At 27.3% G+C, this 27,234-nt stretch overlaps 1 protein-coding gene across 5 annotated transcripts in view; it reads left to right on the top strand.

Annotated features, from left to right (window-relative positions):
* Positions 1 to 26,335, top strand: part of LOC138934710 (probable G-protein coupled receptor No18) — a 34,757-nt gene extending 8,422 nt beyond the window's left edge. For 3 of the 5 annotated variants that reach the window (XM_070298729.1, XM_070298730.1, XM_070298726.1), the window contains exons 2-7: positions 19,320 to 19,545; positions 19,812 to 19,949; positions 20,339 to 20,451; positions 21,321 to 21,657; positions 24,934 to 25,234; positions 25,694 to 26,335. In XM_070298729.1, the coding sequence (XP_070154830.1) occupies positions 19,390 to 19,545; positions 19,812 to 19,949; positions 20,339 to 20,451; positions 21,321 to 21,657; positions 24,934 to 25,234; positions 25,694 to 25,869 (1,221 nt within the window). In that variant the 5' untranslated portion in view covers positions 19,320 to 19,389 and the 3' untranslated portion in view covers positions 25,870 to 26,335. Of the gene's footprint in view, positions 1 to 8,559; positions 8,689 to 19,299; positions 19,546 to 19,811; positions 19,950 to 20,338; positions 20,452 to 21,320; positions 21,658 to 24,933; positions 25,235 to 25,693 lie in introns of those variants that run through there. The other 2 variants (XM_070298725.1, XM_070298728.1) reach the window with 2 other exon arrangements.
* Positions 26,336 to 27,234: the final 899 nt, after the last annotated feature.

The following is a 27,234-nucleotide window of genomic DNA, read 5'->3' as shown; positions in this document are numbered from 1 at the left end:
TGAATGGATTTATGAACATATGTCATCTATAGTGACTTGCACTAAACATTCTATGGTTTATTCTTTAAAATAAAATTTTAAAATGTTTATTATGATTTTTTGTGCAGGATGATAATATATAGCATATATATACAACCAAATTGATATACACAAACAGCATATTTTTTCTAAATAGAAATTTGATAGTATACTAGACTATATACTCTATCTATCTATCTTATTCTACTGTTTTAGGTACTATTTTTCTTTATTTACTCTTAATAGTTATTATCTAGTAACTCGTATATATTTCTGTTCTATTGTACTTGTCGAGAATACATTGATCTATGTACAATAAGACCGAATCATTAGATTTGATTATTTCGATAATACTTTATAAATATTTAAAGATCAATTTTATTAAAAAAGTGACATTCTGATAAATGATATATATTTCTTCAACTTTTCGTAATAGCTTGCACACCATATTTTATCTTATTCTACCCGTATTGCGGGTTGATAAGATAGATAAAATGAGAGAGATGACACGTCTAAAAAAGATTATATCAGATATAGGGGGTAAAGAAAATTGCGCCAAATACGTGTTCTCTGTATAATAAAAAAAATTTTGGAAAGAAAAATCTAAGAACGCAGATTTAGTCAATATGAAAATCAAATATCAACATGAGATTTTATATTTTTTATCTATTGAAAATTTAAATAGTATTGCTAAATTCGTGAAAAAGAATTCTATGACATAAGACTATATTATATCGAACTATTATTATATTATTATTTCGGAATATTATTATTCTGCGTTATTCTGGCTTTGATTTTTTTTTTTTTTTTTTTGCGGATCGAGAAAATTTGATGATATGGAAAGTGTTTAATAAATTTCATTGCGGTATTGAAATATTGACAAAGACTTAAAACTATTTGATTGATCGATATTTTTGCATAATTGTAGAACCTTTTATATCGTAATAACAATATGGTATCAATTTCTCTCTTGAATTCAAATAATACAAATTGCAGTATATCTCTTTTATTTTATTAAATAACATTCGATAAATATTGTTTAAGAATATAGAAAGAAGACTTTTTTTAAAGAAATAGAAAATAATATTTATGTTCAATTGTACATACAAAATTCCTATTTTTTATAAATTAAATTTTTATTTATATATTTGAAAATAGTAGAACAAAACAATGTCTGCATAATTGAATTGGCAGATTTATTATTTTCGATCTGTGAAGAATTAAGTAAAATAGATTAAAATATAGCTGATTAGAACAGTACAATCTCTCCAAATAATTAGACTTTATATATTATAAGTTTTCTTTAAAAAAATATTGAGTTTATCATTGGTGGTATATCGTAACATAATATTAGGTCTCATATTACGTGCTCTTATATCGTATGTTTTATCATGGTTGTGGAGAATTAAGAACACTTTACCATATCAATAATGATAAGATATCTTGTGCTAAGCACAAATGAGAGCTTATTGTAACTATTTATAGGCGGATAAATTTTCCACGTTATACACTACGTAAAAAAAAATTTCAGCCACTACTTTCAATATATGCGTAACAACCGGCAAAATAGCAGCTTTTGTAACATAAGATACGTACGTTTCTTAATCAACTAGAATTGGGCTTTGTCATCGGCATTACTAGCAACCGTTACAAAGTGAGTAACGTTCGTTGAAATGCACCAGATGCTATGGCAAAGGATAGAGTGACAAAGGATAGGACATATAAATGCTTTTGGCTCTCACCATAGGCAATCGTTTTATCTATTAGGCACTATATATTTAAGTGCCTAAGGCTAACAAAGTACTTGGAATTTGAAAGGAATGTATTAAAGTTGAGAAATAAAAATGCGAATTAAAAATTGTTATATAAGAATTGATAAAATTATAATTATCTGAGAACACAATAAGTTTCTCTCTTGCTCTTTAAAAAAAAAATAAAAGAATAATTTTCAACAATGAAAATATAAATTAAATATTTTATTGTTTATTTTTTAATACATATATTTGATATTGATACAGTGAGATCTTTTCAAAGGCTAAACTGCTATGAAGTTTACAAACGGATCTATTTGAATTCTATTTGTAGATCTTTGGTCATTGATGATAAAGTTATACGCGCGGAATAATTTTATTTAATTTCTGATTATGCAGGGATTAAATATAAAAATAGTTACTTATGCAAAATTTCAATTACGATGTCTTGGAACTGAATAGTTAAAAAATAAAAATAAGAAGGCATAAAAAAAGATCTTCGTTTTCTTTCTTATTCTCTCTCTTTTTCTTTCTATCGAAATAATAAAAAATTTTTATATAAATATTTTATATCAATGATATTTTATGTATTTTTAAAAGATATTTTCTACTTTATATATACACACACACATATAATAATATTTTATTGTGTTATTTCTGTTTACGTAATGCTATACTCAATGATTATTTATCTTTTGAGACCTCAGATTCTTGGATTCAAGTAGAGAATCTAAAGAATTATAGATCTCCCGCCGGAAGATAAAAGAAACATGTCAGGAAATACAGGAGATATCTCTCAGATATATCTCAGTATGAATAATCCAAGTTATGATAAAAAGTTTATAAAGATACATACAAAATTTTTTCCCTTTTTGAATATTTTGTCAAAATCCTATGCTGAGAAATGCTAAACATCAACAATAACAGTAAAAGATTAAAATTAAAATTGGCTGTATAAATATAAAGAATGTAAGATCTAAATACAATATATAACAAAGAGAATCAATCGCGGTTAACATAAGAATTGCGATACTTTACTATGATGTAAATTATTATTTTCCCATCCATTATCTGCGAAAATAACGTCGCACGATGACACTGTGCAATCAGAATTTCTATCGTCGTGTGAACGAAACCCCGGGGGGAATTTTATTTTATACCGTCCCTCTATACACAATTTTTGCATGCTGATCTGTACCAACATGCGGCGACCAAACGTTGCATTTGACGTTACATTTTGCATTGAAATATTTCGCGCACCGCGTATATATACATACGCGTATGCCCATTTGCACTAAATGCAAAAGAGAGGAAGCTTTTAAAATAAATATTATAAGAATAGTCTAATCACACACACACACACACACACACACATACACATACTCCGTCCAGCAATGACGTAATGCAAAACGTAAAATTTCCATAGATTTCATGTTGAAGTACATAAACTTATATATGTGTTGTGCATATATATCTTTTGTATTAAAAAAGAATATTTTGCGAATATGTAAATGTGAATGTTCATTTAATGGCGGAAAATATGCAGAACGCGGTATTTCTGATATATGCTTTCGTATTCTATGATTATGACGGATTTTTGTCTCTGATAAAAAAAGATGTACCGCATAATAGAAAAATGATGCTTAAAGATTCAAAAAAGTCATAGTTATATAATATTAATATTATATTGATTGTTTTATCTAAAATCTAATATCGCTTGATATTAGATTTTCGTGTGAATTTTCGTCGTTCTTGAAAGTTCCTTCATTTAACGTTTACAAAGAAGTAATTTCTGCTAAGAAACTCTGATGATATGGCAGGATATTAAAATGCTTGCGGCTACTTAACACTAAGATATGTCATTTATATGTGTGTGTGTATATACATAATTTTTCTAAAATTTTATTTATAATAGTAAAATCATCAATTGTGTGTGTGTGTGTGCCAATTTTTATATCAATTATTCAAAAGCCGAAAATTAGAAAGTAAAATGAATAAAATTAATGTAATATCTCATGTGCACGTATGTGCAATGTACAATGTATAAAAATATATATTATATATAAAATATAATTAAATATATATTATATATAAAATATAATTTAAAAATAACTAGCAGCTATATTAACAATTTAATATCAAACAATTACATATAATCAAAAAATGGTTCACATTTGGTTCACATTAAGACAAATCAAAAAATAGAAAATATAAAAGAAAATGAAACATATTTTGATTATAATAATTTTATTCGATGTGAATTGTTTGCCAATTATATAACTCCTGTGGATGCATTTTGCCTAATAAAAAATTCCAATATTGACAATTCGATATTTATATGTGAATGGAAAAATGATTGAATGAAGACAAGTAAAATGAGAGCGAAATAAAGTGCAAGATAAATATAAAAAAGAAAATTAAAAATAGAATAATAAAATATATTCTACAAATAAAATAAAATACAATACATGTTTTGCGAGAAAAAATAGTTTAGTAAGTGGACTTTCATGTCCACGTTTATTGTTATATTGTATTATTTATCTTAACTCTGAAATACGATAAAGCTGGGAAAATAAATTTTGTGAAAAATAATTTTAATTTGTACGCATTATTATATAACGTTAATAAATAACATTCACGATATTTTGGAGTGACATGTCAAGTTAATACAGCTTCTTCGTTTCCGTTTCGCCGCAACCATTTTGCCTCACCTCTTTCATCGCATCCAATTTGCCAAACCAGTTTCCGTCGAGTACACGTGGCATACCTTGCATTGTTGTTATATGCATTAAACATCTTGTATCTATAGGGAATAGTAAGTAATGCTAAGTAGATAGAAGGAGTAAAAGTCTAAACTATTGAGCAAATTCCAAATTTACATTTGATATAATAAACGCTTGTTACGATAGTACATTTCAGAATATCAAAAGTTCTAATTTTTTAAGTAATAAACGTGTCATTTTAATGTTAAGGTAATTCTTTTAAATTGTTTTCTTAGGTTAAAACTTTTGATTAAAAAGATAACGTTATATCTCAAATTATTCCTTGTAGCTATATAATTTTAAAATTATGACAATTTCTGCGACAATATAAAATAAAGAATGATAAATACGTCGTTCAAAAATGGGGAACAATTAGATGTTGAGATTGTTTTTATATCAAATAAAAATAAATAGCTTTTTGGGAATTGATGTCCTATCCATTTTTGCACATTAACCATATTTTATTTAGGAAAGCTTGCATATTATTTTACCCAGATTCGCAAATTAGATTTTTACGAAAAAGCAGTTTTGTATTTTACTTTATATGCTAATTTCAATGATGTTACAATGTTAAAGCATAGATAGATGTTGTTACATATAGTATGCAATTAGTATGAAAACGTTTCATAGCGACTATTCGTATATCCGTTAACATGCAAACTTGTAAGTAAATAGAAACTACATCGATATACAATTCGAAACTACCACTGCTTGATACGCATTTATTACTGTGGAAAATTTACATAATGTATATAGCTCTTTGTATTATGTGTCAACCTGATTGTGACACATAATAACATATGTGCACTACAAAGTTTATATTAATTTGCCGTCATAATGACATCATTATATTAATGTTACATTATATAAATGTTACATGATAATGTAACATTTTATTGCTTATTACAATATCAATATTATCAATATGTATAATAAATGAATATTGATTAGAAATATCAATTATGATTGATGATTTAAATGTAACATAATTATATATATATATATATATATGTATTATATAAATCAAAGGAAGTTTAAAATATATAAATAACTGAAAATTCTTTGTAGATACTGATAATTTTATCAAATTATTTTTATCATTATATTATCAAAATTTAATCTTTTACTGTACAAAGAGAGAGAGAGAGAGAGAGAGAGAGAGAGAGAGAGAGATTTTTATTTCTTGTTTTTTTATGTATAAATAATTCCTACATGCATGTAAGAATTACAATACACGCTTTCATTTTGCATATGTAAAGCTTTGTCGCATAAGCTGGCGATAGATCGAACATGTATAAGAGAAACAAATTGGTATGCATTCGAATTTCTCACATAAGCTTACATATTATACTGTAAAGGAAATAGCAAACGAGAATAGCTTCATTCGGCATTAAACGTGATGTAGGAATTATATGTTATACATGCAAGATGTCCCACCAGATATACTCTTTTTTAACTACAAATTTTTCGATTAATTAGCATTCAATTTTCTCTTATTATAAATTTAATATACAAATTTAGTAGAGAGCTAAAATGTGTCAATGTATAAGAAATCTTTTATCATAACTTTCTAATTCACATAACATTAAATACCATTCGCATCTTAATAAAATTTAACTAAAGTAAAATTGATATAAAATTTAGTGTAAAATAAGTCGTTATTATTTATTCCAGTTTTTTAATCATTTATAATTAAAATATTTATTTTTAAGAGAAAGAATTAGTTTCAAATTTATCGAACAGGAAGGGGGAGATTATACATAAAAAAAAAAACAATAAACGAATAAATTAATAAGATTTTGTATAATTAATCGTCTTCATAGCAAAAAAGAAACTTTTTACGGTTTCTGCGGATATAAGAATCTTACGAATCTCATAGTTAGTCTGAAAGTCGGTCAATTAGACACACTGCTAATTTTACATGAAGAGAGTGTTGCGGACAAAAAGCTCTTTAGGCCTACAAAAACGTGGTGTAAATCGCGAGTTTTATTCAAAGTTCTTTCAAATAAATTCGTGAATTTTTCTGTTTGTTTGCAGAATTTTAGCAGTGTGAAAAGCGTTCGAGATATTTTCTTATTGTAACTCAATACGGTATTTCAGACGATGCAGACATAAGAGCAGGGTATCAATCAGGAACATGTAACTTATTGTTAGCGATGTTGAAAATTATCTCAGTGCAGAATAGTATCGTGTACGTAAGTAATTTAATCCTTTTCTTCGATACGTGAGCGTGAACACGAGCTAACAATAAGTGAAATTCAAACTTGCTTTTTGCCACGAACAGAAGCGATACGTGACGAAAGTGAAGAACTGATTAACTCGTACGATATATAGAGAATGCCCAATTGACTTTTAAAAGCTATTGTTTGGCTACAATTTGTAAAAGAGTAATTTTCTACTTTAACAAAACGCTTTTCGATCAACTTCAAAAACTTTTGCTTCTCTTATTCCTTCTTCCGATTTAATTTTTGCATGTGACGCATTTTAATATTTCGAAATGTGAATATCTTTAACGCTTTAAAATTTCCTACCTGTGAATAATATGAAGAAAAATGCGAAGTTAAACAAAATCTCAAAAATACTTTTGATTATGGTACGAAAAAAATTTCAGTCTCGCACGATGCATACTACTTGCTTTTCATGAAATGAATATCGCAACATGTCATTATAGATACAATTTTTCCATTAATATTACATGACATTTCAAATTTTTTTTTTTATTATGAAATTTTTTCTCTTACAAGTTTTCAAGAATAGCTTTTAAAGTGTAGAAACTTGCTGTTGAATAAAAGTAATATCGTTATTTTCACGTTGTTGGCAAAGTACGATTATGAGAAAGAAGTAAAGAACTGCTTAAATCAAAGTATCGATAAAATATATCGATAAAAACATTTTAATGTGATCAACTTTTGAAGAAGCCATTGCCGTTTCCACGATTTATAAGAAAGCATTTTATTATCTTCGTCAATTACATCCGAATTAACTTCACAGAATATTTCTTCAATTCGTTTCCTTATGTATGCAACACGTTTTAATGTTCTAATACTAGATATTTCTTTGAGGTCTCGAAAAATGCTGACTATGAACAAGCGCATAAAAAGAAATGTAAGACCAAGGTCTTCACAAGCACTTCTTTGTGATAAAAAAAGAATGTTAATTTAGCACACTATGCATATTACCATTCTTTTAATAATTTAAGTTTGAGACTGTTAAGTATAAGGACAAGAAAATATTATTATTATAATTTATATTATAATATTATTATAATTTTTCACCTTAATTTATATTAATATTATTTCCGTATTTTTTTGTACGAAATATTTTGTTTCATATTGTTTGTATAATAATAAATTTGCATAATTTATATCTCTTGAAGATAATGTAAGAGTTGCTTAGATTTTTCAATACTTTTTCATTTTTTTATTAGCTAAGAAACAAATAAATAAAAAATAATAATATATAATAAAAAATATAATGCAATATAATAATATAACATAATAAACAAAGTGTTAAAAGGTCATATTACAGGATAAATGAGTAAGATTAATTAGCTATATAAATTAATATTAGTATAATTATCACCACTGAAGTTTATGTGTGTGTGTGTGTGTGTGTGTGTGTGTGTGTGTGTGTGTGTGTGTGTGTGATATACATTTTGTGTTATAATATCTTTCAGTACACTACATTATATCTATATACATCAAGAGAAATTAGAATCTGTGTGTATAAATGTCATTATGTGCTTTATAAAATATGAAAAATGGGTGTGCGTTGATTTTGTTTCTCCGTGGTGCTATTTCACGCATCATATTTCTCGAGTACAGTGTTAAAACGCTGTTATTTACCGCTTTCATACTCACTTCTTTTTGCAACACGTTCGCAATAGGGTAATGCTTGCAAAGCAAAAACTATCGCGTGGTCGAGATGGGCGATCATTACCAAGATCATAATCGAGAAAGCTGTTTTATGCTACTACATGAAACAATGAATACCGCATCGCGGAGTGCAAAGCGAGTAAATTTTTAAAATTCAAAATGTTTACTAGATTGGGAAAAAAGAATGATGTAGATTTATTTTCATATTAGAAATTGTACAAATATGAGACGCGTACCAGCAAGGATTATTAAATGAGCTTCAGATTGAAGACGGAAGACATAGTAAGTGCTATGTTATATAAATACGTAGATTTATTTGTAGAATATAATCGTGTAGAAAAAGAAAATATTTATATATTGGAAAAATTATATATATTCTCCGATTCTATATAAAGTACTTTATAATCACTCTTGAATGATTTAAATCAGAAATCAAGATATGTAAGTTAAAAAGATGTAGAATGCAATTGAAAATAATAAATATTATTATTACAGAAACATCTTAAGATATAATATTTATGAAACTTCTTTATAAAATTATTTCTCTTTGCCAAAGTTAGTTTTCATGTTACTTTCAAGAGCATTCCTTCCCCTTTAAAAAGTAGACGTGTAGCATTTGTAAAATCAATGCCTCCGATTAAGAGTCGACTAATTTTATGTGACATTCTGTTTTGATATGTGTAATAAATGTATCATCTTATTTATATTTTATTCATTTGACGATAAAGATTAAAAATAAAATCATATATTGTTCAGTTTTGTGTTTGCAAATCTTTGATTGTGTTAAAGAAATCATACAATATATGCATGTCTATTAGGGAAACAATCAGGTTCAAATAAAATATTTTTGACCTCGTATCGTGTTTTAGGCGATAAAAATATAGCAACAGATAATCACAAAGATACTCAATTTTCATTAAAAAATCTGACATTTTTAGCGAATAAAATTTTGAAAGTAAAACAGATACTAAAATATTATTGTTGTTCAGGTTAATTTTAAATAAATTTTTCTTTAATAGATATTACTGTGTTTAATTATGACAGTTGATATTTAATACTATAAAAGTGGCGAAAAATAGTATAACAAGCAAATTTTGTTTAAAAAAATATGACATTATTGATTTTTATAAGATAAAATAAATAAAAATGTATAATTAAAGATGTTATTGTTAAATTTGTGTGCGCTATAAAATAAAATAAAGTAAAATTGGTAATAAGTATATTAAAAATATAATAAAAATAGATTACATGAAAGAAATAGATTATTATATAAAATAATATTGTATAAATATATATATAAATATGTAATATATTTAATAAGAGAAACTAGAAAATTTATGTGTTATACATATTAGATGTTGAGCATGGATCGCGAATGTAAGAAATGCTCTGAATTATTCAAGGAATCTTGCTACATGGAATGTGAACGCATATTTGCGATCATCCTGTCTATGGATTGGAACTGTCTGTGTCTCCTTTTGTGAAGTTATGCAGGCAGAAATCATTCGTTCTATGCACTTATGCGAACGTTCATCTAGTAATTAACTATCATTCATTTGCAGTCTGCCCCATACGTCAATCATGCAGTGAATCAAGCTTCATTCGCACATTACTTGCGCAACTTATTATTATAATCATAATTAAATTCTCAAAGATTAGTTAAGCTGTACATATTTTACATAATTAGATATTCTTTTAATATGATTTAAATACACATTTTAAATAATAATAAATTATCTTAAATTTTTAAACTTTATCAAATTTAATTACATATTCTTCGAAATGTGCGAAATATTAGTACATCGCAATATTAGTACAATACAATACATATTATTATTTAGCATTTTAAGTTTTAATTATATTTCTTGTAATATTATTTTTTATCTTGTTATATTATTATTACTGAAAAAATATGAAAGAGTAAAGAGAAAGTAGAAGAGAATGAGAAAGAGAAAGAGAGAGAAAGAAAGTTTATGTCTAGTGAGTTTTATTTGGTTGAAAATACTGTAACTACTTAGAGAAAAAGTTTTCTCATACTATTCTACCCACAAATGTTAATCGATTAAAGTGAATTGAACTTTATAATTTATATAGAAACTTTTATAAAAAAGCAGCTTTACCGCATTTGTAGTTCTGTATATTTTTAATATATACTTTCAATCAGATTAAAATTGATAAAAAAAAAATATATATATATACATATATATATAAAACTCAGTTTTAATTACAGCCACATTGTGAATAAGCGACTGAATATGCATTTTTGGATGAATGTTCCTTCTATGAATTCGTAGATATATATATTTGAAATATAATCTTTAGAAAAAGAGAGAGAGAGAGAGAGAGAGAGAGAGAGAGAGAGAGAGAATTCTATAAAAGAGAAAGCTGAATCTGCTAAATTTACTAGGGAATAGATTAAATAATTTGAATGTAAAGTATGTTTCTATTTTTATCCGAGTAATACGTGTATATCAATTGTAACATTAATATGACAATACTTCTATGGATAATATAATAAATTGTCCCTCGCTTTGAATTTTTAATATCTTTTTAAAGTTTAAGCATTAATTTTTTTTAACTTCTTTTGTTAAACACATATTATGCATATTCGCGCGCATAATATATATAATATATATAAATAATAAATACAATATATTTCTATATATAATAATTTTTCATAAATATTATTTTTATATCTTTTATATTTTATTCAATAAAATTTTCTTTTATTTTATAGCAGATGCTCCATTATGTATTTACAATAACATTTTCAATTAAATTTTATTTTATAAATGCCGGTAAACTGTGACAACATAAAAAGAAAAATAAAACATCTGATGCAATACGATAAATTATGTTATAGATAAACAGTCTCATTAGAAAATATATGAGATATGTTTTAAATGTAATAAAAATATATGTATATATATATCTGTATATAATATGTATAAGTCTATTATTATATATATATTTTCTTAAATTGATTTATGTCTTAGTTTTAAACTCCGTATATATTATCGAATAATTCTTCAAAATCGAGGTCTTGTCTAGCAAAAAGTATTGAGTTTCTATTGAATCGCCATAAAAAATTCTCTTCTTTTCTTTTTTTAGCGGCATATCGCCGATCATCTTATAATAAATACGGAATATAGACATGATATCGTTTTATTTACCGTCATTTTCGATAGTTTTGTATCGAATATCTTAGTAAACACTTTGCATTGCATTTTTGTATTATGTTTACACGTAGTGTAAAATCAGTATTGCAATTCATTTTAAAATAAACTTTTTTTTATAAAAATAAAGAATGTTTGTATAAAAGTTGCAGTTATCAAATGAATCTTAAAAAAATAGACTATTTATTGAAGATATATAAATATTTAGATTACTTTCTATGTTTTTATCTAAATTATTGCGTTTATAATGAAAAATTTTGATGTTATTGAAAATTTTTGATGTTATTTGAATTTTATGTACCAAAAAAATATCTTTTCAAAAAATATTTAATTCGTGCTTGACTGATTTTTAGTCTAATGAATAATCTTATTCTATTTAGAAGACAATATACAAATTTGTGAATGACGAATACTAATCATTAATAATCTTTGTTGTAATCTTAGCATTTCCAACTATTTTACATGTGTTCTTTTGTTTATATACATGCATATTTCATATATCCACATACATCTACAAAACATGTCGGACTATTTAACAGCATGTTATAAGCTCGGTAAGGAGTACTGTATTTCCGCGGTATTTCCTTCGTATTTCGTATCTATTCCGAGCAGTTGCCTCTGCAGTATTTACATGGAGCAGTAGCATATGTAAATGCATCTTGCAGCGTATGTCCAATCATGCCCGTGATAAACGCCAGACACAAAATTATCCTTATAATTGGTGGATGCTATATAAATTGTTGAGCACGCGCAGGCTTTTTGTCGCACGGATCATTTAGTACGTTTTTCTTTGCTTGATTGCAAGCGAAATTCGTCAGAAAGGAAGAGAGAGAGAGAGAGAGAGAGGGAGAAAAAAAAATATATAGAAATAGATAGAAAGATAGCAAATAAACTGTAATATAAACGCTAAGAATTGGTCTGCCTATATTTCAATCTTTTTCAATTTTTATGTATCAAATATTGATCTGTTACTTTTACTTCTATTTATTTTTTTTTAAAGATTTATATTTTAAGTATATTATATATTCGTCATTATATGCACATGGAAAAATACACACTATTCCATATAGACAATTCTGTGGATGTAATATTATTTTGTAAATTAAAAGTAAAATAAAATTGCGTTATTTATTTATAATTCTAAAAAATAATTAATTCGAAAAAATGCCACATTGATATTATGATAATGTTTCACCATAGCTTTTACAATTAAAACGATTACCAGCACATTCTTGCGTAAATGGAAGAACAAAAAATTGAGAAATATTTGTGAAAAAATATCCATCCATTTTATGATACTTTGGCGACATTGCTTGTATTGTTTTTTGAATACATTGTATGATTTGACGATTATATCACGAGTAGAACAGTTATAATTCTGCGGAAATATACAAGAGATTAGGCTACCACTTTAAACGTTTAGGCAGATCATACATTCATAATCTGTGTTAAGAATATGTTACTTAACTATGTAATTCACCCAATATTCAAGAGAGACATTGCACCTGCTTCCACTTCATGCAACATGGATACCGTGATCCTTTAAGCTTATTGTGCAAAATATACTCTTTTCATATTACATGCAGATAGCGTAACATTTATATTCGTATAAAAACTTGATAAATACTTATAATTAATATTAAATATTAATGTGCGTTTTTATAAACATGTCTTCCAAAATTTATGTAATATAGGAATGTTATATATATATATATATATATATATATATATATATATATATTTACATGTTAATGCAGTTAAAGAGACACTGATCCGATGAAAAAATTATTTTTAGGTATAGGATGAAAGATTATATCTATATCTATATCTATATCTATATCTATATTAAAGTATCAGAGAAATTTGGATTATATAGAATTTTAAAATATCGAGATCTCTTTTGCCAAGTAGAAGTGGAAATCTTTGTAGATAATCATCATGCAAATTTGAATTAAAAACAAAAAAATATTATATAAAATTGACAATATTTTATATTGCAAAAATAATATAAATTAATTGAACTGCATAAATAATAATTAAAAGTTATAATTATTAATCATAAATAATAATAAGATTTTGATTTTATATATATAGAAAGATATTCGAATTGTGCTGCAAACATTACGTAACTCTTATACAGTTACAGTATCAGGTTTTTTTTTAATAGACATAATGTTACAGCAATTAAAAAGAAATCAAAAATATGATTTTTAATACATATTTATTATGTACGTAAAATGTACGCAATGTATATTAAGATATATAGTGCTTTTTTTCACTAAACATACATAGAAAACAGATAGTCTATATCTGCATAGATGCTGTACTGTCTTTTTTCATAATATGAACAATTACTGAGATAATAGCATACTAATTGAATAGTGAATAACATGTACAGCTGATGTATATATCACACAATAAGCAAAGGCTGATCACTACTAACGAATTTAATTTTATCGTTAATTAGTTCGTATTATTGGCTTGTCATGTAATCGCGTCATATTATTATTTCGCTTATTATTTTGCATTTGAGAATTCTTCTCATTTCAATTATATTTCCTTTCATCTGGTAATTCATCTGGTAATTCATTTGCTTTTAAATATTAAAAAGTAACATATACTACTGCAAAATTGGCACGCGGCTCAACGAATCTGGTAACATTATCGAAAATGCGCGTATTAATATTATACAATATTAATAAAATTTGTCGCGCATGTGAACTAAATAATATAAATTGCACGTGCGGAATTTTATTAAAAGGAAACGAGACTCGTTTAATAGCCATATTCCGGGTAATTATGACTTTTCGATCGAAGACTAATAACCATCCAACTAATATCCGGTTTGCTGCCGGCACTGAGGAAGTAAAATCCCTTAATGAGAAATATTCGTTTCGGTTTAATCTTCGGCGATGCCGTCGACCACTTTGCGGAAAAATTACGGACTGCAATGAGAATTGCGAGTTTTCAAAGTGCCAGCAAGATAATTCTCTTAGCATTAAAGAAGTGAATTAAGAAGTGAAATAACTCCGCTGACCCCCACGATATCATTTTGAGATAGCATTTGGCTGTATGCGGCACACGCACAATTAATTTTCTCAAAACACACATCTTTTCTCATCATATTACATATCAAACATCATAATGTATACTCTGCGCTGTATTATTCAAGATTTTAACTTTGCAAGTCTGGTTTAAACGATATGTTGTAAAATATTGTATATGTATAAACAATAAAAAATATATGAAATAATAAAAAAAATATGAAGAAATAAACAATATATAAAATATAAAAATTAAAATATTGCAACATACATTTACAGTTAAAATTGATATGTAAATAAGATTTCTATGGAATATACTAAACCGCTATATCTGTCGATATTTGCTTTTCCGTTGCGGTCAAAACTGCGATCAAAAGCTACCTTATCTATGTTCCGAATTACGGCGAGGCAAAATGCATACAATGGTATCAGTTGTACGCGTTTTCAACAAGTTCCATTCCGTGATATCGGGACTAAAGCATTGTATGTAAAGTTTATAAATAATAGAGAAACACACATTATACCAAAGTTAATTAAGAAACATTATATTGCACATTCCAACTTATCGAATAACGAATAGAGCAAATGTATCATACTTTTGTCACTCATAGACATCTCTTAATATATACCACATATGTATGTAATACGACGGAGACAGTGACAGCGCTAATAATTATTCCAGCTTTGTTTTTTGACTAGCAGTCTTTACACTATTATTTGTATTACTTTTTAATTTTAATAGAATGCCGTTCCGGTATTCGCTGTTTGTAACATTATTGGAGAATAATGTCAGCGCGTGTTGAGAGAAGCAGATCTTTCTCTATATATGTATGTATATACATATATATTGTAAAGGTAATTCGTATACATGAAGCTACAACGCTCATAGCATTCTCGAAGCTACAACAGAATAAGATGAGGATTATGCCGGAAGCCAGTCGTGTTGTCTACCGGAATCTAGAGTTTTGCTACCTCTAAAATACAGAGCGGCGTATATATGTATATAAATACAAAAATAAATATATAAATACGTTATTTATATAAAGGAAGCGCAGTATATTTGAGATACTGTTGGTCATTTAGAATACCATGAAAAATTGATGTCTTTGTTAAATATATGGACTAAAATATTGTAGAAAATGTTATATTAAACAGAAAAATTATATATAATATTTATTCGAATATTTAAATTGCATAAATATAAGATATTAAAAAAAAAATGTCGTATTGAAAACTATTTTGCGAAAGCTCTTACAATAAATAAAAAAATAAAAAATATTTTTTACTACACATTTAGATATAATTTAATATAATAAAAAAACAATTGATTAGTTATAAATATAATTGACACAATCAAATATAATTATAAAGGTTAAAATTGTTTAGAAATTATAATGTAATAAAAGATAATTGATTTTAAGTATACGAAAATCTGTTTGTGTATATTAACTGTACAGAACATTTTGCTTTTGAATTGTATCTTTTGAGACAAAGATTACGTTCTAAAAAAAATTTAGTTGTTCAATTATAAAATCCAATTAATCCTAACGATCTCGAAGAGCAGTTACGAATGCTATTATTTGCGAGCATCCATGCTTGCTGCTATGCTTCCAAATACAGGCTTTTCAAAACAAAGAATCTTGATGGTAAATTGATAAGAATCCTTAGCTCCTACATTTACAAAAAATTCATTACAATTGAAGTTGAGTGTACGTATCTGCAGCTCCGATGTTATAACATGCACACAGTACGGTTTTCATTTCTATTATTAACTATTATTGAGCTATTTGTACCTCATTGACAAATTCTCGATAAAATTTATATAAAACCAATTCTTCTATTGTGTCACCAAGGAGCAATGTATTTTATTAAGTTGCTGGTGTGATATTTGTAAAAATTTTGCGATTTTACATATCATGTATTCTCTGCTTTTGTTAAACAAAAAGCACAGTAAAATTATAACCAAAGTTAATGGGTTAAGTTTGCGCAATCAATTAGAGAATTGGGTGATAAATGATATATTAATTAATATAACGATATATAGTAATCGCTTGTATGTGCACGACTTTTCTGTTTTTATTTCATGATATGAGAACATTTATTTTTTATAAAGACAATGTGTTTAAAAAAAGTATATTAAATAAAAAATTCTCAGAGATCAATTCACACGATCGACCGATTTCGATATGATAAATTTTACGGCATCGAACCGTTCTAGAACCAGGTGTTTGTTACGATTTTTCAGTATAAGAATAACGCGATCACGCACCGAACGAATATAACGGCGATGTTCGCCGTTGAAATTTAGACACGAATCTTCATGTTTCAATTTTGAAGGAAGAGATAGGAAAATAAATATCTCAAAAATATTTATAATATTTAATAATTAAGGATAGGAAAATAAATATCTCAAAAATATTTTTTATAATATTTAATAATTACGAATAGGAAAATAAAATCATTATTTAATTTTTCTAATTGATACGTTTCTTCTTAGATAATCTGATCTTATACTGTATTGCGTACTTAAACTTTTTTGTCTAGCAGTTTTATTAATGTAGTCCAATAGAAACATTGTATATAGATCCAAGTTATTAATACATGTGTGTAATAATAGAATAAAAAAGTAATATTTTAAGAAATAAAAATTTTACTTGCATTACATTTTTAAATATTGTATATTCTCCTTAATTCCCGAAGATAATGCATCTTGTCTCGACACAATGTACCATCACAAAGTCTCCGCGAAATATTTTATTACCTCAAGAATGGATTCAGAATTTTTCGCAGTAATCTATCCTATCTTATCTTACGAGATCGATAACGATCGTGTGCAATCTCGTCAGCCCATTCGTTTTACATATCCGACTTTTATATCTCACAAATACTATCAGTCAAGTTTTATATATTATAAACTATTCGTTTGCTTGTGTATTTGTGTGTGCTTATCTTACTGGCGATTATTTATGACTGTGTGATTTCTGTGTGTGTTATTCCAAGTATGTGTGGGACTACTTTTATAAAAAATTTATTGATCGACCTAGTAGTGTTTAAATTGTTTCCCAATACAAGCATATCTCGATATTTTTATATAGACACGATTTTTCATTCTCCTGGGATATCTGTGAAATACACAGACAGATGCAACAGTATTGTTACTGTATGTTGAAGATGTGCGGAAATTTTTCGCATATTTGTGATTAATTAAAAATCGATTTTAACATACAATTTTTAGTTTATTATCGTAAAAAACGGCATTTTACATAATATTTTTTAAATAATTACGTATTCTTTCATATTTATCGCAAGGGGAGAGAGTACAAATATAATAATTTATAATTAAAAATGCAAAGACATACGTGTTTTAATAAATAATACTTATCATTTTTATAAAGGCAGAGAGATTATGTGTGTGCGAAGTAGTTATTTAAAATTTCCATTTGCATATAATTAGAATATTTTCTAAAAGACGTTAGATGTGTGTGTGTGTGTGTGTGTTAAGAGATGTATATAGTCTCTCAAAGCTATTTTATACTGTGTGTGATGCGTGAAAGACAGCACTTTGCACTGCATGTTATTTCATATGACTGAATATGAACGCTTGAAAAGTGCTTGCCGACTCGAGATGTGTAAAAAGTAATAAAGGAAAAGAAATTTTCAATTAGAGAGAGAGAGAGAGAGAGAGAGAACAGCTAAAATTTACAAGTTTAATAAATGCAAAGAATGACATTGGTCATTAGATGATATCTTATAATTTGACATTGTGTTTGTTGTTGATAGTTATTAGAGTTAAGTAAAGTGGTTATTAGAATTAAGTGCTTGGAATTAAATTTTCTTTAAATTGCTTTTTAGTTCAGGTTGCTTTTACTCAGTCACGCTGCGGAAACGGAAACTATTTACTGTTCGAACTAATAACAGCAACCAGTATACATTATTGATTATAAAAGGCTAGGAAACATTTAAGAAAAATAATAAATAATCAAATTGTCGTTATAAATATTTTCTATTATTTATTAGAAATGAATAAATCGTGAGAAATGCGTACTTTAATAAAGAGCTGTCGTCTCACGATACTGTTACAGGCGTCGTGATACTGTTACTGTTACAGCGTTTATTAAAAATTAATTATTCATCAGTTGTAATAATTATAATGAATTATTTCAACATACTTGCAATCTCGCATTTCGAAAATGTATTTAACTGTATACGGAGCGTCTCGAATCATTACCTTATTGCTCGAGTGTCGCGGCGCTATTGACAATATGCGAGTGTCCGCGATAAACAATATATGCCTGCAATAACAATAACACGTTATAACAATATACAATAACACATCAGACACCGTAAAGATTAAGTACCGTATGTCACCGTTAATTTACACACACTGCCGCCTCGAATATATATTTAACACATTTCACACATTATTTTTTATAATAAATATATATTAACGCTGAATATTACGCATTCTCCATTTCAAATTGATGTTATTAAATAGGCTGTCGTCGCAAATGAAATTTTATTTTGACCAAAAAACTGCCCAGTCAGCTATCTTTTCGAAGAAATTTTGCCACTCTGCTAGAAATTGTTCTCAGTAGAAAAGCTAGATAATTTCTTTTTTATTACACAATTTATATAAGATGCACAATTTCTTATATGTGTATTATACAATTTAGGATATGGATTCTTCTCTTAGAGATCATCATGTATCAAAATATGCACACCGCGAGACAAAAATTATCATCTATGGACCGAGGGTGAACGTCATGGCGAATCAAACACCTGATTACCATGAGGACATTTACCAATGGAATCGCACGGTGTCGGCGGACGAAGGAGATGTTGAAACGGAATATTATCTACCCAATTGGACCGATCTTATTCTAGCAGGATTATTCACGATGCTAATTATTGTTACCATAGTGAGCATATGCATTATCTAATATTATAATTTTTATGAATATTTCTATATCGAGATATTATTGGCTAAATGTCTTATTAAGGTATAAGATGTATAAAGTTCTTCGAACAGTTCTTAGAATTTTACATATATACGGAACGGTTCAAAAATTGAAGAATTTTATGAAATATATGGAATCCGAAAATAATCTTAAAATTTTTAGCTGCCCAAGCTTGTATACGCGTTTGTAATAATATATTCTGATTTTTCTTCTTTCTATTATTACAGGTCGGCAATACTCTAGTGATTGCGGCTGTAATTACTACCAGGCGATTACGGTCCGTAACTAATTGTTTTGTGTCTAGTCTCGCAGCAGCGGATTTATTAGTCGGTCTAGCTGTAATGCCACCAGCGGTTCTGTTACAAGTACGTATGCGCTTGTTATTCAAAGCTGCAAATACAATAAACGTGTAGAAAAAGCTTAATTTATCTTTAGTGCTAAGCTACAAGCTTTCATCGAGTTTTACTGATCGTGAGAAGATCTTATTTAATATACCGAGATTGCGTTATATTCACAAATTGCGCCACGCATACTATCGTTAATATTTTACTATCGTTAAATATTTAGAACAATATTTAATTACTGTCGGCATTTAATAATCTCGCGGGTAGACGCGTACAATGTCGTCGATTATGACTTTTCACCATCGACATTATCGCTATGCAACAGAGAACAGAGATATCATTTGTAAATCTTTCTTATCTTATAAGAAATTAATTACGCTTTTATCAAATAGAATATTGTTTTGATGAAGCTTACAGGAGGTGCTTGGGAATTAGGCGAGATACTATGTGACTCTTGGGTCTCTCTTGACATTCTACTCTGCACGGCCAGTATTCTCTCGTTATGCGCCATATCTATAGACAGGTAAACTCGATAATATGCATTCTCGAATCTCGTCACGTAGACAGCGGTATTATCGGGGAACACCCTGTTAGCCATTTTAGCTTTTGCGAATAGATTCTCGCATCATTAGAAAAGGAAATTTTACGTACCGTAAATCATCCGATGTCTGTACTTTACGAGCTTCCACGTGAAAAAACGACGGTAGGAGCGGATGAATTTTCCGGTTGGTAGAAAATTTATTTATTCAAGCAACGAATCATTTTTTATTATGTTAGTTTTTCGTTACAACTGAACGAATCAATATTCGCGCTCGCTGAAAGCGATTGTCCCTTTATGTATTTTCTCATCTTCTTTTTCTTTCTTACGTATATTTTATATAGTTGTATGCTTTCTTTTCTTTAATATGGATATAAATATTTAAAATATTATAATAACATATACACACGCAAATATTTTAAAAGTAAAGAAATTACTTAGCAATCAAAGTTTCTTAGCTTTTTCTGCAGCTTTTACTTTAATTTAAGTCACTTCTTGTATTATATTTTTCGTATATCGATAAGATACTTCTAACTTTGTATCTTACTCTATTGGTTGCGGACTAAGTAAATTTGTTTAGGAAATAAAAATTACCATACGTAACTTAATTGTATTTCAAAAATACAATTTTAGCACGCGTGCTTCTCTTTTTTGCAATGTAATTTTCGAACCACTATAAGAATGCTTCAAAAATTTTAGGACGACAAAATGATTCATTTAGGATATTGTTAATAAAGCATTCCTTCTTTTGTATTTGCGATATTTTATTTTTGCCGTTTTCTGGTCGTTAAGCAGAGATATTTATAAGATTATGCAGAATATATCGCGTCCATTGTTAATATTTCTCGTTTAAGGTATCTGGCCGTAACTCAGCCGTTGATATATAGCCGTAGACGGAGGAGCAAAAGACTGGCTGGGGTGATGATAGTAGCGGTATGGATAATGGCCGGTGCTATAACAAGTCCACCTTTATTAGGTTGTTTTCCGCGCGCGACGAATCGTGATATCAAAAAATGCTCCTACAATATGGACTCGTCGTACGTGATATTTTCGGCGATGGGCAGTTTCTTCTTGCCCATGCTGGTAATGTTGTACGTATATGGCAGAATTTCGTGCGTCATAGCGAGCAGACATAGAAATCTGGAGGCGACTAACGAGGGGGAAAATGTCCAATCACGTCGTAAAATCACGGTGAGAACTATTGTACTTGATCTAGTCGTCTCTAGCGACGCAATCAAAAATTATCAGTATACACGATCAGATCGATATTTGTTGTCGTATGTTCTGTTACTTTACGCATTATTTATTATTAGATATTTATCTTTTATCGGGGTTGAGTAAGTTAATTTTTTTTTTAACTAATAATAAGTTAAGTTTAATGTTAATGGCCCAAAAATTAACTAAGTTTATGTTAAAAATTATTTAAACAAAAATTAACTCAGTTAAAGTTAAATTAATACATTATTAATTTATTAAAGTTAAAATAAACTGATAAAAATTATTAAAGTTAATTATTAATTACTTATTAAAGTTAAAAATTAATTCTTTATCAAACAGCCATCCGACAAACTTGTACGACAAATGAAATATTCGCCTTTCAATCAACCATTTTCACACGACTCTGATACTGATGAATTATTTTAACTTGTCTAAAAGAGTTTATAAGTTATCGTTAATACATCTAAAAATAATTAGTTTAAGTTAAAAGTTAACACGTTTAAAATTAAGTTAAAAGTTATTAACCGTTCAACCTTTTAACTTAACTTTTAACTGTTTAACTAGTTACTACTTAATCCTGTCGTTTATTAGATATATATTTACTGTGTAATTCGATAGAATGCTATGATAATGCGGGCGCATCGCGTTTATTATCTGAGTAAACCAATTTTTCTAATTAAAATAATAAAATTTATATGGAAATTAGTATTTTATACGGAAGATTGTGATACGATCGATTACGCTTATCTTGTGTTCTTCTCGTACTTTACAATTTTCTAAATGATAGCGATTATTATTTTAATAAAAGAGTTGAGTTTTATTTTAAAAAAGTTGTGTGTGTGATATAATATCGATAAGATCAGATTAAATTTTCCTGTATTTACACCTGCCTATGCATTAATCTTCCTAATATGCTTTGTTTGTTCGTTCGACGGATGATATTGTAAGCTAATTCTGACGGCAAGATATTAATCACTCGTTTGCTGAGATTCTAGATCAATATTTGGGTTTATCGTTATATGCTATTGATAATAAATGAATATGATAAAACATTAAAAGTAAACATTCAAATATAAGAGTAATAAAGACTTGAATATATGTATATAAAGATAATATTTTAAAAAATTAAATATTTTTTAATTAAAAATCTATAGAAACGTGTATATATATATATATATATACTACAAAAATTTGTATGTATGATCTATTTATATTTCACGTATAATTGAAAAAAGTTTTCTTTGTTCCTTGAAGGAAGTCTTTTAATTATCCGTAATGCTTTTTCGTTGAGTAAAACATCTTTTCATTATGTTCATTTTATAAACAATACAATCTCTTTTTGTTTCTATAATTAAGTTTTAAAAAGGACATTGTAACGTCTAGAGAAATAGAATAAAAAAAAAAAAACAGCAATTAGAAAAACTAAAGTGCTTGCAATGACAAACGTAGCAGCAGAGAATACGCCAACGATAACAATAAGTTTGTTCAGTTATGAGTTTGTCCCAAATTCAAAGTTAACTTTCAATCAGAAAGAACTCATCGTAGAAATAAAAAATTACCTTGCTTTTAATGTAAAGCATATCGTGATTTGCTCAATGAAAGCATCGCGACTCAAGGTAATAAAATCTCTCGTTCTCACAATTTTATTGAAAAAAAGATTAAGAAATCGACTGTTCTCTCATGCGAGTGACGTAAAACTGTTCATGCTTTAATACCGTAATGCGGATTTCACATATTATCCGATCTTATGCGATCAATACGTTATCAATTATTTTACCCAATATATCTTATCTAGATTTCTTTGTCAGACTTGATTTAGTTATAGCAAGTTCTGTAAAAATTTCTTTACAAGCAGATACCTATTATCGTTTTTATAGAAAATAGAGAAAGATATATTAAAGATTATACATATAAAATCATATCGTTACGTTGATAGTCAATGCTGTGTGTGGAGATGTATATATATATATAAAATATTTTAATCAAAAATTCTCTTTACGATAATAATACTTTTGAGTGAATACTTCACAGCTTAATAAAAAGTATTAATTACAATGGAAAAAAAAAAAAAAAAAAAAATTAAATCTTTTCGTAATTTCTTAAAATTGTTAAAATCTTTTGTACAATTATTACAAAATATTGATATTAATTAGTAATTTATGTAACTTTAATGAAACAAAAGTATACACATTATATTACATTGAAATGTATACCTTTATTTAAACACCGATTTAAATATTAAATTTCTGCTTTCTCTTTTATTCAAGTAGTTATTGTCGAGAATAATTATAATATCTTTTAGAAAATATATACTTATCAAATATTGAATTTTGAAAAATCAAATAATATAATATTACGAAAAATTGTTTTGATACTTTTATGCGTGAAATTGCTCGCTTTCTCATTCTTTCTCTGTTTTATGGTTATAAAAAAATGTTATCGTGTTTAAAATAAATATTAAAATTGACTTAATATAAGATTGTTATTTTTATTTATATAGCAACATATAAAATTCTAAAAGTCAAGATACTACTTTTGTACTTATTATTATTTTATTAAATATAGAAGATAAAACTGTAATATATAAATATATTTTTACTATAAAAGCACATAATCAAAAATTGATATTAATTAGTTAGCTTTTGTAACCTTTTATACTACCAGAAACTCTTCCTCGCATTCGTACGTATGTAATACGTCTGTATATAAATGCAAAAAATTTTAATATTGGTGTAACACATTATCTCTGATTTGTAACTTGTTTTTTTTCTAATTTATATAAATTTAAGAAAAGTACATTTTGTGATTATATCTTTAATAAATATTTCTAGCTTTTTCTTGCAATGCGTTTAATTAACGCGAACAATAATACATAATACATCGATCATTGAGTCACGCATTACATAATTATAATAAAAAAAATTATATCGTTTACCTTTTTAAAGACTTACAATAATCCATAATTTTGAAAAATTTTTCGTATTGGAAGATTTTTATCAATCCTTTTAAAATTTATTTTATATACAGTTCTTGTTTATTTATTTCCGAATTCTTTATCTAAAATAAAAATGTATGAATTAGAAGAAGTAGCAAAAAATTGCTAATTATCCTATATATATTATATATATATTACGTAATTATATATGTATATATATTAACTGATTATATATATTAATCAATTATAACAATTGATTGCAATGTTAATTACATAAAAATGTACGTATAGAATTCTGAATTCTCTTTTGACAGATTGATCGTGGGAAAAGCTTTAAAGTACAACGTACAGATTGTGCCGAGAGTAATGTGATATGCGACAAGCCATCCGAGGAAACCGAACCAACGAGCATGTGCAAAAAGTTAGGCACAATCCGAGGTAATCAGCAGAGCTGCATCAACAAAGTCACTAGGGAGACGAAAACTGCGGGTACCCTGGCAGTAGTTGTAGGTGGTTTTGTTGCATGCTGGCTACCATTTTTTATCCTATATCTGGCAACACCTTTTATACCTGTGCAGCCACCAGATGTTCTTATGCCAGCTTTGACGTGGCTAGGTAATCTTTTTTTTTTTTTTTACATATGTATATGTAGATTTTTTTTAAAGCATGTTCATCTTTTTTTATTCTCCGCGTATTCCTCTTGACATTTTTAAAGTTTACGTGAGTCTTAATAAATTATACGTTTTATGTTTTATATTTAAATTTTATTTCTACTTTATTTTACAATTAGCTATAATTACAATTTTTCGCATTGAAAATCTTTTTCATATAAATTAAATTTAAAATCGAATTAAGAGGATAGTTTTTAATAGAAAATGAAAATGAATATATACAAAATTGAATAAAATCTGATACAATTTATTTTAGCTATATTTATATTTTTAATTTTTTATTTATTTCTGTAATATTTTCAGAATCATAATCGTATAATGTAACAGCGATCAGTTAATTGATAAATTATTATTCCAATATTTTTACGGAATAATATGATCGGAAATGATTTTATACGTTTAGGGTGGATCAATTCAGCTATCAACCCGTTCATTTACGCCTTCTATTCGGCAGACTTCAGGCTTGCTTTCTGGCGACTAACATGTCGGAAATGTTCAAAGAGTAGATTAAACTTGGATGGTACGAATCGGAAATTACCCGCTCCAGTTAATTGGAAGAAAGATACGTCGAGGACGTGAAGATCTCCGCACAAGAGTTTCAAACTTGTTCAATTATGTGACATCTCCGGTATTAAAATGACTATGGTTGACTCGCGTTTATTCATACTCGCGATACACTAATGAGAAATGACATGATTAAAGTTAGACATATACAGGGTGTATCTGAAATGATGCACTAAACTTTAGGAGCGTATTCTAGAGGTCAAAATAAGACTTTTTTTTCTTATGAACATGGATTCGCGAATGAACCCCCCTTTGAGCTAAAATTCGAAAATGTGTGAAATTGACCAAACACTCGCAACGCAAATTTATTTATCTCTCAAGAGAGGGTAATAGATAACGTCAAAACCAAGGTCAAATAATAAGGCAATCCATAAATAACAAGTTCAAGTTTTTCCCCCAAATTTTAGGGGCCTCTAGCTCGGAGGAGGGTTCATTTGCGGAGCCATGTTCATAGGAAAAAAGTCTTATTTTGATCTCTAGAATATGCTCCTAAAGTTTAGTGCATCATTTCAGATACACCCTGTATAATTTCAAGTATATATAGGCTTTAACCAATCAATAGTTATTATGTAATTTTATAAGGTATAAGTGTTTCACTACGCACAATACATTAGAATACATACTAATAGAATAGCTGTTCTCAAAAATCATATATCGTATAAACATATATGTCATTCTTTTGTAAATGATTTTTGTGAATTAATATAATTGGCTTTCATAATTTTGTTCGATGTTCATTAACGTTGAAATATTTTTGTGTAATTATATTTCATTAAACTAAATTTCCAAAATGCAATTTACATAATTAATTTTATATATATAATTAATTAAGTAAATTGTAAGAAAAAGTAAAATATTAAAATACACTATAAAATGTATTTTTTAATATATTTATTATGTAGCTTTTGTTGTCGAGATTTTTCTTATTAAAGATTTTTTAATATTACATTTTTTTTTCTACAATTTGTTAACTAACACGTATTTGTTCTATATGTGACCGTGTGATACTTAAATAAAATATACGTGAATATAAGTTAAAATGCAGCAGATTCGTAGCATGTAGCAAATTCCTTTAACGAAAACGACACATATTCTGAAGTAAAAATAATAATGTGTATAATATGATATTAAAATTAATAAGTATTTAATCTCGCGAGAAAAACAATGTTCAATGGATTATACAATAATATGTACAACTGACACTTGATCTGTGATTGATATTGATGCCATCTTGTCGCAATTTATATTTCTATACAAATAATAGAAGATTAAATATTTTCTTCTTACAATTTTTCTTTACATCAAAATATATATAAAAGTGTGGGCACATTTTATATCCAGCTTTTCTAGGAAAACTTGCTACATGCATCGAATGCTTTT

Source organism: Polyergus mexicanus, unplaced genomic scaffold (genome assembly GCF_030449975.1).
Source record: "Polyergus mexicanus isolate NDT 795.1 unplaced genomic scaffold, iyPolMexi1.0 SCAF_7, whole genome shotgun sequence".
Classification (NCBI taxonomy): domain Eukaryota; kingdom Metazoa; phylum Arthropoda; class Insecta; order Hymenoptera; family Formicidae; genus Polyergus; species Polyergus mexicanus.
This window is presented reverse-complemented; position numbering and strand designations above follow the sequence as displayed.